At 41.0% G+C, this 15,053-nt stretch overlaps 1 protein-coding gene across 2 annotated transcripts in view; it reads right to left on the bottom strand.

The window, feature by feature from the left end:
* Window positions 1-995: 995 nt before the first annotated feature.
* Window positions 996-15,053, bottom strand: part of CDIN1 (CDAN1 interacting nuclease 1) — a 288,076-nt gene continuing 274,018 nt past the window's right edge. For both annotated transcript variants that reach the window (XM_070468973.1, XM_070468975.1), the window contains one exon: window positions 996-2,056. In XM_070468973.1, the coding sequence (XP_070325074.1) occupies window positions 1,861-2,056 (196 nt within the window). In that variant the 3' untranslated portion in view covers window positions 996-1,860. The remainder of the gene's footprint in view (window positions 2,057-15,053) is intronic.

Below are 15,053 nucleotides of genomic sequence, written 5' to 3'. Positions count from 1 at the left end.
AAATGTCTCCGTCTCTGTCTCTAGCCTCCCTCCCATCCCCCCCAACCGCAGTCTTCCTCCTCCTGCATCTTGCCCTCCCTCCTCCTGTCTCCATTTCTCCTTTTCTCTTGGAGCTTTCTCTTCCCCTCCCTCCTCTCTCCCAGAGTTAATGTGAACTTCCTTTTCTCCTCCTCTGTTTCCTGTGTCTTAGTATTTCCGGCAGATCTCTTAGGACCAAAGTATTTTTCCAAGACACACTCACACAGAAGTAGGCTCTTGGTCTGTGTCAGCCTTTCACTCTGAAATCCAACAGAATTGGGAAGTTTAAGATATTGATGATGCCATGTACAGGCACATGGTAATATACAGGTGGGATTATTTCTATCCGAATACAGAGCCAGATCCAGGTCACTGTCTAAAGTAGCCCCATCTTCACTCTCACACAAATTGTCATTTGTGGCAGTTTTCACTTGAAATTACCCAAACTCTTCTTAGCTCTCCACTTTGCCTGGTAAATACAATCTCAGGCAAACGTGACTTCAAAAAATAAGTCAACATAGCTCGTAATTTCAGTGTTTACAGAAAACAAGCTGAATTGGTGGAAGGCAAGCCTCAGGCACTCACCTAGATGAAGGGTTTGAAGGCAAGGCAGGCCCTCAGGCCGGCCGGTGAGGCAGTCCAGCCGGGCACAAACCCAGCACCATGGAGCCCAGCCCTCCTGGCTGAACCTCTGTCCACGGCCACTCCAGCCCCGCTTTCCTGCCAGCCTCTCTCTTCGGGTCCTGGGGAACAAAGAAATTTCTTGAGACTGACAAACAAAAAGGGATAAATGAACCCCAAGCTATCCGTGTCTATTCCAGACCCATGAGGTGAAGCCAGGGTAGCTAACTGGGTCTGGTTCGTCTCTCGGTTCCACTGATCGCCTTCCTCTGTGGTTCTTTAGACTTCTTTCTTTCTCTTCCCATTTTCCTCTCCCTCTCCCTCTTTCTCTCCCTTTTCCTTGTTCCCTCTCCTCCTTCCTTCTTTCTGTTACACACACACACACACACACACACACACACACACACGAACGACTTAGGCACACATCACAGAAACGGCCACAAAGCTCAGTAATTATTCTCTCCTCTCCCTGCCCTTGGAGAAGGAACTGGCACCCCACTCCAGTGGAGAGTCCCAGGGACGGGAGCCTGGTGGGCTGCCGTCTGTGGGGTCGCACAGAGTCGGACACGACTGAAGCGACTTAGCAGCAGCAGCGGCAGCTCCCTACCCTATTCTCTTGCCTCTGCGGCCAGTCTTCAATAAAGGGAAAGGAAAAACATCAAACCTATGTGCAAGGTGCCCTGAGGTGCCTCTGGTGAGGAAGAGCACAGCTGGTGCCCCCAGGAACTTGGGGTGTCCTGCAGAGCGAGGTTCCCATAGCTCAAGGTCTCGAGGAGGACACCACCTACAACCCGGAGTTGTGGGTGGGAGGGGAGCGTTGCTTTTCACTCTCCTCTTCTTCTCTTCCCCTGGGTTCTTCCCTGACTGCTGGGAAGGGAATTAGGATGAGATGGTCAGGTCCCAACCACTCCCTGGACTCGGAGAAGCAGAACAGGGCAGACACCTCCTAGTTGCAGAGCAGTGACTGCCAGCGGTCCCACACTGGTGCGCGAGAAAGTCTGCAGCCAGAAGGGCAGGTGCCTCGGCTTCCTGCATCGTCCATTAAAAATAGGGAAGATCGCTAGGCAGTGCTCAAGCCCAGCTGCTCCAGCACCGGCCCGCGCCATCAGTCTCTGCTGGGATGGGGGTCTCAAGGCCGTGGGGTGACTTCTGGTGATACCAGGGTGGAAGACCTGCCTCTAGCTCCAGGAGTAGATTTGGAACCAGAAAAAAGAGTGACTGTCAGAGCACCCCCCTCCCCCAATCCCCACCCCTTGTGGATGAAATCACCCTGTCATCCCTGGATCTGTCATCCTTCGAAGGCTTCCCTGTAGGAAACTGCCATGTTGTGTGGCTTTGATGACCTGGGAGAGGAACAGCAAAGACCCAGGAGGTCCCCACAAGCTTCAGTGGGTCTGAGTCTGCTTTGGAACAGAGTCTGGGAAAAGAGAAGAGAGAGGCTCTATTATCCAACAGTGAGTTTTCCAAGATTCCGCTCAGCCGAAGAAGGCTGAGAAGGGCTTGGGAGCAAGCCAATTGCCCCCCAGACTTCCCAGGAAGAAACCTGGCCAGAGTAAGACTCACAGCCCCCAAACCCACTGAGAACTCTACAAACGTGTCTTTGACTCCCAGCCTGGGCTGCTGGTCAGGAGTCTGTGGGCCCTCAAAGCCTGGTGTCCCCCCTGAAGCAGCTGACAGATTAGGGCTAGGGGAACATGAGGAGGCCTGGTTAAAGAACTAGGTGAGCATCTTTCCGCTTTACTCCCCTCTTTTAAATGTCAGTAGACAAGAGCAATGGATTAAACATGTGATTATTTTCATGCAGAATTAATACATTTTAAAACTTAAAATGTACACCGTGTTTAGACATTTTTAAGGGACTGTCCTGAACATGATGTGCTTTTGTGGGACAGGACACTTAAATATAAGCTTTAAGGATAAAGAGCATGAAGAGTGCCTAATGTCCCCTTACGTCACCTTCACATAAATAAAAAGGGGGAGAGGTCTCAGTGAGGAAACCCAAGCAACAAGAGCTCCTAAAACAATCTAACCCATTCACAAATATAACACAGTGCTGCATTTTTATAGTAAGTTCCCCTTAAGGAAAGTTAGAGGCAAATAGCTGACTACAAAGTTTAACTTTTCTCATTTACTCATAGACCCAGGTGTCTTAATTCTAAAACAGACTGAATAATCTGAACAGAGGGGTAATGTTGCCAGCCCCCACACCTCCCATCCCGCACCCCGCCTCCCCGCCACAGAGCACGGGCAGTTGTTAATACTAGACGCTTATCCAGCGGCCTTAGGACTTTTGAATGTTGAAGTGAAAGTGTAAATAGAATAAGGTCACAGGTGATTGACAAGTTCAAGTTACTTAGCTCAATTATCAAAATTTTATTTCTAAATTATGTTCAATTTGATTTTCCTGCTTTGCTATAAATGACCTTCGAAAATCCAATGGGAGCAGACATTTTGCACCACGTCTTGTGTACCATGATTTATTTGTAAAGTCATTTTGTGATGTATGCCTCTTTTAATGTTTCTGTGGAGACCAAGTCTTTCCATTTAGAAACACAGCCATCAGTTTAATGCAAAGGCAGTCACTTTAAAGACACAATGATCGCTAAATCTGAACAACTTTAAAAAATGTTTCTAAATTTGTAAACTGCAGGCAGAACCCATAGTGTTTAGAATCTAAATCCCTGGATATTAGCATGCTATATTTAATGTCCATCCATCTAAACAACAGATAAGAGTGCAATTTGTAAATATATACCCTACAACTCACTTTTAACATACTATCACAAAGTTCTCCTATGCATTTATTTAACAGATAACGGAGCTCTTCAGATCAAGGCTCAGGCCGCCACATCTGGAAATGCTTCCCTGTCTCTAATCTGCTGCCCCCTCCCCACCATCGCTCCCTCCAGCCACCAGTGAAATAGCTAAAGCCTCTTCTTCCACTATTATATGATAACATCAGTTTTTAATCAGTGAGAGGCACTCCTATTTAAATTTACAGGATGACTCTTTATTTCATTTATCTTTTCTTTGGGAGGAAAGTGAAATAAGAGCACCACCCTTATTAATTATAAGATTGATGGGGTGAAAAAAGCCAACTGAATTTGGCTTGCAAATTATTAGTAGAGGTATGAATATTTATGACCGTGCCAGGAACTGCAGTCATGAACCCTGGGTGTGAAGCTTGGGAGACAGTCAAACCAATGCATTCAGTGAGGGTTCAGTCTCCCCAAATCTGACATGACATAAATGGAAGCTTCTAAATTAGACCCAGGGTGGGCCCCCATCAAATGCCTACCTTTTTTTCTTTTTTTTTTTTGGCTAATCTTGCTAAATATGAACTTACTTCTAGTGGCCTCTATTATAAAATTTAAAGATATCTTTTAAGATGAAAACAGATACCTATATGTTTTGTGAGGAAAATCTATGTACTTTCCCACTTGATATTCATTTATGTTTTAAATTGAACATATCTATAAAATACTTGTGACACACATTTTAAAAATTTCAAGCTTCTTTGTTCAGTGTAAAAATCCTGAAAACCTAAAATATCCTAGATATAAAGAGGATTTAAATAAATACAGTCTAAGTTAGATACAGAAAAAAAAAAAAAAGAGGGGAAAAGAAAACAGCAGTGGAAAAGAGATGAAAAGAAAAGCATTCTACCTCTTTGCTTTTTTTTTCCCTTTATTGCACCAGACTTTCTCGTATTTTAGTCCCAAATTGAGGCAATTTAAATGCAAGGTGAGGAAGAAAGGGTCAAGGTAAAAAGGGAAAGGGTTATGACAAGGACTTAATAATTGAATAAAAAACAGACTATGCCCTCCTCTTTTGCTCCTCTTGATTCTACATTAGAGGGTCTTACAGTGCTTTGGAGGAGGAGCTGAGGACTTGAGACTCAGTGAGCACAGCTGTCCTTTCACCACTGACTTCTTTTCTGTAACAGAATTGTTGAGTAGGGGCCGACCCAATCTTGTGGAAGTAGTTCACTCTGACATCAGAGCCAGCTTAGCACATATATTTTGAAAAGGAAGACAAGTTGTTTTCAAAACAGAAATGCTAAGCATTCTAAAAAGCATAAGCAATTTAAAAAATGCTCTTCAAATTTTCTGAAAAACTCCCAACTACATATATATATGTGTGTGTGTGTGTGTGTATATATATATATATATTTACATACATAAACACATTTTTTTCACAATTGGAAGTGGATATTTGTGCTAAATTGATGCTTTATGTATATCCTGTCTCAATTTGTCTCTTCTCTGTAAGGATATAATTTTTTTTAAGGAGGCGATACCACTGACAACAATTTACTTAAATTCACAAACCTTGAAATGGATGCATCTCCTATCAATCACACTCAGTAGCTACAGTAAAACACATTCAACATTTGTATATCAATAGTGGCACACATACAAATCTGTTTTGTTCAATTTAAATGCTCTTCAACATGTCATTTCTTATTTTTCTGGAACATGTCCTGTTTCAGCTGATTGTTAAATCCTTAACCTAATAAAAATTCAAAATAGAATATTTACTTGTCATGGATTTCGGAGGTGAAAGGTAGGCTTTGTGGACAGTCTGACCAACTCCTCTTATCTTTCCAACAAAGAACTAGAGGTCTAAAGATGGCAACTGATCCATCCCACTCATATACCTAGCTAGCTCTAGTTTCTGACACGATCCCAAAGGTCTTGAGGTTGATTTTTCATATGAGAGGATTCTTCCCATTTTCTCCCCTTTATATTAGAGCAGTATTTATAATACTACACACACATTTTTCCACTAATATTTTTCTTCCCAGCAAACTGACAATGGAATTCTTGTTAAATAATAATAAGATATCGACTGCTCTGTTTGCCAGTATGAAGATTTGTTGTTGATCTGTGATGTCTGTATTGATTAGGCAAGAATGAGGTCTCTCCTCTACCTGAAGGATAAATAGATCCCAGGATTGGCACAAAAACAAACTTTGTATTAATAGAAACTCTAACCTTATTGGTTACACATTAGCTCAATCAAGCTAGAAACAGATATAAATAGGAATAACTGAGAGCAGTGCTTCAAAATCTCCAAAAATGTTCCCTAGGGATATTTAAACGAATGAGCGTTCCTTGACTTCAGCACTGCAGGGCAGTTCAGTCTGGTCCCACTCTTTGCGACCCCGTGGACTGCGGCGGCACGCCAGGCTTCCCTGCCCATCGCCAACTCCGGGAGCTTGCTCAAGGTCATGTCCAGGGGGTCAGTGATGCCAGTTCAGCACTGGCAGCCTGATTCTAGGTAAGCTTCCTGCCTGGATGTTCCATTCACCCCAACTGAATCCTACACGTGCTTCATCTTTTCTACATTAACGGGAATCCTATTCATGCCTGAGATGATCTTATATTTATGATGGCCTCTTCTGTCAAATTGTTATTTCTGTAGCTTGCTGTCAAAAATGCCACTCCAAGTTTCCTCTCCACCTCTCTTTACCCTCTGTCATAGTAACTTGGAAGGTCTAATCCAAGCGGAATTTACTTCACCTATAAAATAACAGCAAGGAAAACTTTTTTTCACTTACCCATCTCTCCCTTCCCCCCACCCCCAGCTTTTCCTTCATTCTGTGTAAGGTTCGCTGTTTCTTCTTGTGATAAAACTGTTCATCCAAGCAGTTTCTCCTAAGGTTCAAAAACCCAACTCTTGTGAGTAAAGTTTATGTATAGATATGTTCAGCATATTTTCTAAGTCCATGCTGCTTAATACTTAAGCACGAAAGGAAACAACACTAAAATGAAAATGCCCTCCAGTTAAAGAAAGTTCTCAAGCATAAATAGCAGATATTTAATTTTGAAAATATAAAAAATAAAATATGGAACTTGTTAGCATTTACAACTCCTTTCTTTATCAGTGTGGCCTCCTTTTTGCTACATTTCCATTTCATTATTTTTGCATGAATATGATAAATGGTCATTAAATCTAACCATTTTTATTTAATGTTCATAAAAACTGGTAGGTTTTCAAACAGATGTGGCCTGATATGGTTCAGTGAATTTAGTGGACTTCTCATATAAATGGAATAATAACCATACAGAAGATGAATTTTATACCCTTGTTTACCTCTTCTAGAACTTACCCTTATTATAATTACAAATAGTGTTTATGTATTATGCAATATATATACCTTTGTCCAGACACTGCACAAACCTTAACTTGATCACTGCCATCTAGACATTATAATTCAAGATAGCACTGACACCAAAAAATAGAGAGAAATGTGGACATATAGTAGACGTGGCATAGTTATATATTCTTTTTTCTATAAAAAAGAAAATGTAATGAAGTTTGGCTTGTGATTGAACAAATTTTATCTTCTTTCCACTTATTTTTCTTTCAGACTCGAAGTGTTTGGAAAAGAAATAGTTCATTTCATTTGTTTTCTATCAATTAAGGATAATGTTGAGGAATAACTCTTCCCCTTTTAACTTTTTAAAAAGAGGTCAGCAAAGAGAAGAAGCTGGCAGTCAGAGCTGCTAAGTGCAGGGGCTAGGCAGATTTAACTAATAAAGGCAGGAGAGCCCGGTGATATAAGACAAACCTTTACAGTAAGACTGTCTGGGTCTAGATGCTGGCTCAGTCACTAATTAACTATGTGACCTTAAGCAATAACTAACACTTCTAAACTTTTCATAGGGCTATGACGAGATGATCAAACGAGTTGATGCGTGAAGGAATTTATCTAGTATTTGATTCGGTGCGTGTGTGTGCATGCACAGTCTGACACTTTACAACCTTTGGACTGTAGCCCGCCAGACTCCTTTGTCAATGGGATTATCCAGGCAAGAATACTGGAGTAGGTTGCTATTTCTTCCTCCAGGGGATCTTCCCAATCTTACGGATCAAACTAGCATCTCTTGTGGCTTCTGCATTGGCAGGTGGATTCTTTACCACTGAGCTACCTGGGAAGCCCTGATTCATGGTGAGGATTCAATAAATATCAGTGGCTTCTGTTATTATTATTATTATTATTGGACTAGTAAATGCCCCACCCTCCCTCCTAGCTTGGGTAGGACCATATATGAACAACCCATGAAATTTAGACCCTTTTACTTTTATTAATCATGTATCTAAACAATATTAGTATGGGCTTCCCTGTTGGCTCAGATGGTAAAGAATCTGCCTGCAGTGCAGATACCCTGATTTGATCCCTGGGTAGGGAAGATCCCCTGAAGAAGGGAATGGCTACCCCCTCCAGTATTCTTGCCTGGAAAAATCCTATGAACAGAGGAACCTAGTGGGCTACATACAGTATATGGGGTTGCAAAGAGTCAGACATGACTGACTAACACTTCCCTCAATGCAATCAATTCCCAGAGACTAATAATTTTACCCCCTAAATGCATCTTTACCTTTTTTGTTTCCCTCTATCTCCATTCCCACCACCAAGCTACTATCACTTGGACTTGGTAGTTGGGGGTTCTGGAGTCAAGTCTGGTTCCATCGTATTCCTATTTTAAAGCCTTCAATGGAAATATACCATTCCTAGGATAAACTCAAGATTGACGGATTTTAGTCCTGTCGCTCACCTGATCCAGTCACACTGTCCATCTCTATGTTGCTGTGATAGTCTTGTCTCCTGCCTACCCCCAGGGCTGTTGCACTTCCCATACCCTCTGTCTAGAAGGTTCTTCTCTTCTCTCCTCTGCCATCTCCCATCTCTAAAAAGGCTAACTACATGCCATTTCCACGGGGAAGTTTTTCTTGGTTATTCCCCCTCTAGATTAGGCTGGATTCTCTATTCTCATAATACCATTAAAATTTTCTTCGAAGCATTATCACATTTACACTTAACTAATAATTAATCATGGAATTATTTGTTTAATGTCTGTTTCTCCTGCTGAACTGCCATTCCATAAGGACAAGGTCAGGTATGTTTGGTTCACTATGGTATCCTCAATGTCTAATAAATGTTTTTTGAAGGAAAAACATGAAAGTGAGGGAGCAGCTAAATAAGATAAAGCCTGGAAAGTGTCCACTGGATATAGCAACTAAGAGGTCACTGGTGACCTTGGAGATGGTAGTTAAGGTGGCATGGTATGGATAGATGGCAAATTGAAGTCAGTTTGAGGAGTGGAAGGAGGTGAGGAAGGAGGCAGTGTCATTGTAAGCTAATTTTAAGAATCTTATTCACAGGAAAAATAAAAACAATACAACAATTGATAAAGGGAAGACGTAGGATCATGGGATGTTTTAATTTTAAAGAGAGAACTAAGCTTCTTTAAATGGTTAAAAAGAAAGTAGTAAAACAGAAGATATACAGATGAACTGACAAATAAGGGTATAGGAAAAAGAAGATACATTTTAATAGAGGGAGGTCATAGTACAAGCTGGGATCCAGAGCATAAGGTATGTTTTGTAAAAGTTAAAAGTTACCTCTTCATTGAGACAAGAGGAAAGGAAGGGAAGGTTGGTGTCTAGATGGATTAGATAGAGACGTGGGGCCCAGAAGGCGATACGGGTCCTGCCTGATAGTCTGGGTTTTTTCCCCAGACATAGGAAGCACTCAGAGAAAAGGGGAGGTGGGGAAACGATACAAAGAGAGGTGCAAGCTTAGGATCACTGAGGAGAGTGGGAGAGGAAGCTGATCAGGACCAGGTCAAAAGACTGCTGAACCTTGCCAAGGGAGATTTGTGGTGCCAACCATCCATATCATTGTGCAATTTTCTCCAGAAGTGCTCAGCAATTTCACTGAAGGAGTGAGATGTGTGGTTTCTTCCAAATCCAAAGAGTTTGCAGGGAAAGAGCAGTTAGGAAGTTGAGAATAGCGGTGGGGGGGGAGTATTTGAATTATTGAGCCCACTGGGTCTAAATTGGATAAAGACAGAAAGGAAGACATACGGTTTGACAGACTGGGAGTAAAATCTGATACAGGGTTGGATGTTTTCTTGGAATAAAGGAACAGAGAGGCTCTGCGATCTAGGGATCTAGGGGCACGTAGGAGAGTGGAGTGAGAGACTTGTGATGGAGTTTCAGATGCAGAAGTGGAATTTCCTGGGGGATAAATGGATCCAGATTGACCACAGCGGGTGGTGGATATGGTCTGAGGCACCTTCACGGCTGCCCTCCAAGCTGATAGCACCCTCTCTTCTCTCACTTTATGCTGGAAATGCCTTTTATGCTCCCTCGGCCAGATCACTAATAAAGGGGGCCAAAGGAATGAGTGGTGGTAGTGTTTTTTCACTTATTTTTTTGTCAGTTTAATTCCATTCACTTCTACTAACATTTAGTGTGCAAATGCCAGGTGCCAAGGCACTGCTGTGGGGTGAAGAGGTTCAGTGTTTCCTTTCGAGGTTTATCATCCTGCTAACTTTGTGGAGGGGAGATTTGGGGTGTGTGGGTGGGAAGACTGGGAAGAGAAACATGACCAGAAGCAGCATTTGTGGCTTCACTATTTAATAGCTCTATGTCCCTGGAGTATTTATTTAACCTCTTGTGTCTTAGTTTCTTCATATGTATAATGGGAACACTAATAGTACCTATCTTGTAGGTTTGTTAGGAAATTATTTATTTATCATGATGCCTTACAGATGCCATGGCTGGAACAGGAAAGGTACAAAATGAGATTGGAACATTTTGAGTATAAGTGAGGAAGTGCTAACAAAAAAATGATGGGGGCCTGTCAAAAGAGAGCTAGGAGCCAGCCTGAAATAGTTTCCCACTGGCCAAATCTGTGTTAATTTGGGCATCAAAAATAAATTAATAATTAATTTATCATTAGTTATTAAATTATCAGTAATAAATAATGAATTAAGAATCTGTGAGTCTACAATAACAAATAAATTAGGAGAGGAAGTTCTTTTTTATAGTAGTATGTCCATTAATAAATGTAGAAGGGATGATGAAAAATTTAAAAACACTACTTTGCAACAATCATAGAAAAAAATAACTTAGGCAAGAACCATCAATGAATTCTAAAATTAGTGGAGGAAAGTTGATGAAGAATAAAATGTTCACATTATACAGAAGGACACTGGAGAAAATGGACAACACTTTCACCAAGTGATCAAAACTAACATCATCCCAAAACGCATGATTTGCTGTCAACATGATACATGGAAAAAGACACAATCTCACTTCTTTTTAATTTAATTTTTTTGGCTGCTATGCAGCTGGTGGGATCTGAGTTCCCTAACCAGGGATGGAACACGAGCCCTTGGCAGTGAAAGTGCAGAGTCCTAGCCACTGGACTGCCAAGGAATTCCCACAACCTCACTTCTTAGTATTCCAGCCACAAATGCACAACCTAAATGTAGTCATCTGACACAGCACACAAGCCATACTGAGGGACGTTGTATAAAACAACTGGCCTGAATTATTCAAAAGAAAGGCCAAGGAGATATTCCATATTAAAGGAGATTGGAGAGAGAGGAAAATTGTGATTCATTGTCTTGGACTGGATTCTGTACTGGAAAAAAAAATACTGTAAATGACATTATTGGGACAATAAGAGAAATTGGAATGTGGTCTCTGGATTAGATAAAAGGATTCTATCAATATTAAATTTTCTAAATTTGATAACTACTATAGTTATGTTAAAAATATGCACTGAAATGTAAATAGATAAAGTAGCATAATATATACAACCAACCCTTAATTGTTTAGGAAAAATTATGGAGAGGAAGAGCGGGAGAAAATGGTAAGTAAGTCAAGTGCTGCGAAACTCGAAGAACTGGTGAATCTAGGGTAAGGGTGTACAGGAGATTTGTATATTTCTTGTGAATTTTCCATGTTTGAAATGAGTTAAAAATAAAGTCCTGCCATACTCTCAATAAAAGTTAATTATCTCCTCCCCCTCCTCTCTCCCTTCCCCCGGACTTCCCTGGTGGTTCAGTGGTCAAGAATCCACCTGCCAAGTAGAAAACACAGGTTCGTTCCCAGGGTCAGGAAGATCCCCTGGAAAAGGAAACGGTAACCCCCTCCAGGTTTCCCAGGGCAACCCCCTACCCTCCTGGGAAAATCCCATGGACAGAGGAGCCAGGCAGGCTACAGTCCATAGGGTCACAAAGCGTCAGACACTACTTAGCAACTAAACAAAAACAGCCTCTCCCCACTACCCACCCAGGAGCACCACCAGTTGGGACATTCTTGAAGTATTTGAGATAGAAGTAGTGTGTGTGTGTGTGTGTGTGTGTGTGTGTGTGCGCGTGCGCCCATACATGTCCGACTCTTTGGGACCCCATACACTGTAGCTCACCAGGTTCCTCTGTCCATGGAATTTTTCAGGCAAGAAGTACTGGAGTGGGTTGCCATTTTCCTTCTCCAGGGAATCTTCCTGACCCAAGGGTTGAATGTGCCTCTCTTGCGTCTCCTGCTTTGGCCGGTGGATTCCTGACCACTTGCGCCACCTGGGAAGCCCCTAAGAGGTGATGGAGGACCTCATCTCACATATATGGCGTTGGAAATAGTGTAGGCAAGAAATGTTCAAGCCAATGGCACCAGAAATTCTGGCAATGATGTGGGAGTGCTCCATGCCATGGAATGCCACATGCCACTAAATATATGACACATTGTCTCAATTGATGCAGCCCATGGCCAATACTTAACCAGGCGAAATGAAACTTTTGTGCTACACTCCTCGCATTCCACCCAACTAAGCGCAGTTGGCTTCTCTACCCTACAGTACCTCTTTAGGGCAGCAAAGGCTAGCTTGTTTTCATATAAACAGAGATCATTTTTTTTTTCTTCTCTTAAGGATAAAATGAGAGCAAGGAGGATGAGGATAAAGGAACAGCAATGAGAACTGTTATAAGAACAACCCAGAACGGGAGGGTATTCCAGAAGACAGCTCCTTTTTCTATGTCTGCAGTCTTTTCCTGGTGGCCAGTCACTTAGCCCCTCCAAGCCTGACTCTCTTTCCAGACTAGATGAAGATGAGGTAGCTCACCTCCTTTTTCAGATTTACCTTTACGACTCTGGTGGTTCAAGATCAACATAGTGACTCATTTGGGGCTGCAAAGCTGCAGCCAGCTCTGGTGGCACACAAGTGTGAGACTGGATGGAGAACTGTCAAATGGACCATGTCACCTCAACAAAGCATTGATTGGTTGATTAAAGTCTGAGCAAATAAAGTGAGCTTTATTGGAGACAGTATTACTTAGAGCATCTAGTATTTCCTGTTTATTGACAGAATAAATCCCAAGATGACTTTCTACGATCTTGAATTATTCCACCTTGCCAAACTCTCCACATGCTGATAACTTGAATCCCACTGGGCAACACATCAGGCCACCGATTTCCCATTTCCTTTTGCTGTGGCTTTGCTCATTCTGTTATCTAAGTTAGGAGTGTCTTGGGCCACCACTGGGCCAAGTTTAAGAATCAAATGCCAGCTTCTGGAAACCCTTGGTAAGGCTGCCAAGCAGAATGGAAATTATTTATTTCTTCCTTTGGTCTATATGAAGTATTTTCCCCATATATAGAGGAATATATAGTCATCTCTTAGTACGAGGGATTGATTCCAGGACCCCTATGGATACCAAAATCCGAGGATGCTCAATTCCTTATATAAAATGGCATAATGTTTGCAGATAACTTATCCACACCCTCTCATATACTTTAACTCATCTCTAGATTACTTATAATACCTAATACATTGTAAATGCTATGTAAATAGTTGCCATGCACAGCAAATTCAAGTTCTGCTTTTTGGAACTTTCTGGAAATATTTTTTCCTGAATATTTTCCATCTGTAGTGGGTTGAATTTTCAGATGTGGAACCCACAGATACAGACGGCTGACTTTTTTTTTTTAAACATATTTATGTTAACATATTTATAACATAACAGTTCAGTTCATCTTTTAACATAAACATGACTTATATTAAATTCCCTTTCAATCTTTTCTTTCTATACAAAAATATGCTTATGTCTTTAAAAAGACGTTAAGAAATGGAAATATCTTAGGAGTGAAAAATTATTTGGATGTTTGTTAGAGTGTGTGGGATGAAGGAAAACATGAGATGAAAGATAGTACTGTTATCTATGAGGCTCCGTGTAAAATTATGTAAGCAAAATAAAGGATCTAATATTGATATACACAAATCGTTTTACTTTCAGAAATTTTGGCTCCTTTGTAGAGCATTAAATTTTGTGTCATATTCGGTAGAGGAAATGCACTTTTGTATACAAGAATTTTATCCTTAAATTATTTACCTTTTCTTTCAGAAACTCTTTGTCTTTCCAACTCCATCTCTAGGCACAGACGCCTGGTCAGCTGAGTTGCAACATTAATAGAAGCATCTGTTTTAGAAGCTCTACTTCTGGAAGTGGAATAAAGAGGAGGTGTAACCCAGAGCTTAAGATACCCACTGATAATGAGGGTATTTGAGTGATGGTAATTGGCAAGGAGAAAGACTTAAAGATCTATCTGGAGACCAACCCTCACACTCCAGGCATGCTGCCAGAAAAAGACTAAAAACAGCACGTAAGATGGCAAGAAAAATATGCTCCTTGGTTTCTTCATTGCCTTAAAAGCCATTGGGAAGAACTTAAAGAGATATGCCATTCCCGAATGGTAACAGGAGACTTCTTTTATCTTCTATGACGCGTGAAAACTTCTGCCTTTGTGGACTATCATTTTCAACAAAGTGCAATCCTTTGGTGTATCTTCTCATTGTCAAAAAAGGGTACAGTAAATAAAGCTGCAGAATGATCATCCGTCCACATTCAGTGCTACTCTTGGAACTAGAACAGTCATACAAGAATACTGCTTTTTTCTTTTAGACTAGGGTAGTGGAACCTCTTTAACCTTGAGGATGACAATTTGATTTTTGCACACCCACACAAGACTTGGTGGTACACAACAAACTTACAGAATGTAGCCACAGCTATGTGCTTTGGGAAATCTGGATCAATTTAATTATTAAAACCAGTTGGATGTTGGGGCCCCGCTGAGTGGAATCTTTCAGGTGACCCGAGTCAACCCATACTCCATTATTTCATTGACACTTAACATACTGTTTGTAGCTGTCAAGCTGTATCTCCCCAAATCCAAGACAATGAATGAATTATACTGGTTCATTCAGTGAATAAATCAGCTGAAATGGTTGTATGACTGGACAAGTCATTTCTTACATTGTAAACTAAAACATTGAAGGAAATGGGAGAAAATGAGATTGCGTTGTCCTCTGGGTCACTTAAAATCTCTGAGTGTATTTCTTTTTCTGTAAAATGGGCATATTAATCTTTTGCCCAGATGGATTGTGGTAAAGGTTAGAACTAATGCCTGTAAAGCATTTGACATATAGCAGATAGTTGATAAATGGTTGCTGTAATTTATTATTACTATTATTATTACAAAAATTTCAAGTTACTTTGAAGAAATTAAGCAATTAATTACTGGTTGATGTAGATTTTAAAAAAATCCTCTAACTAGTA

This window comes from Odocoileus virginianus, chromosome 6 (genome assembly GCF_023699985.2).
Source record: "Odocoileus virginianus isolate 20LAN1187 ecotype Illinois chromosome 6, Ovbor_1.2, whole genome shotgun sequence".
NCBI lineage: Eukaryota > Metazoa > Chordata > Mammalia > Artiodactyla > Cervidae > Odocoileus > Odocoileus virginianus.
This window is presented reverse-complemented; position numbering and strand designations above follow the sequence as displayed.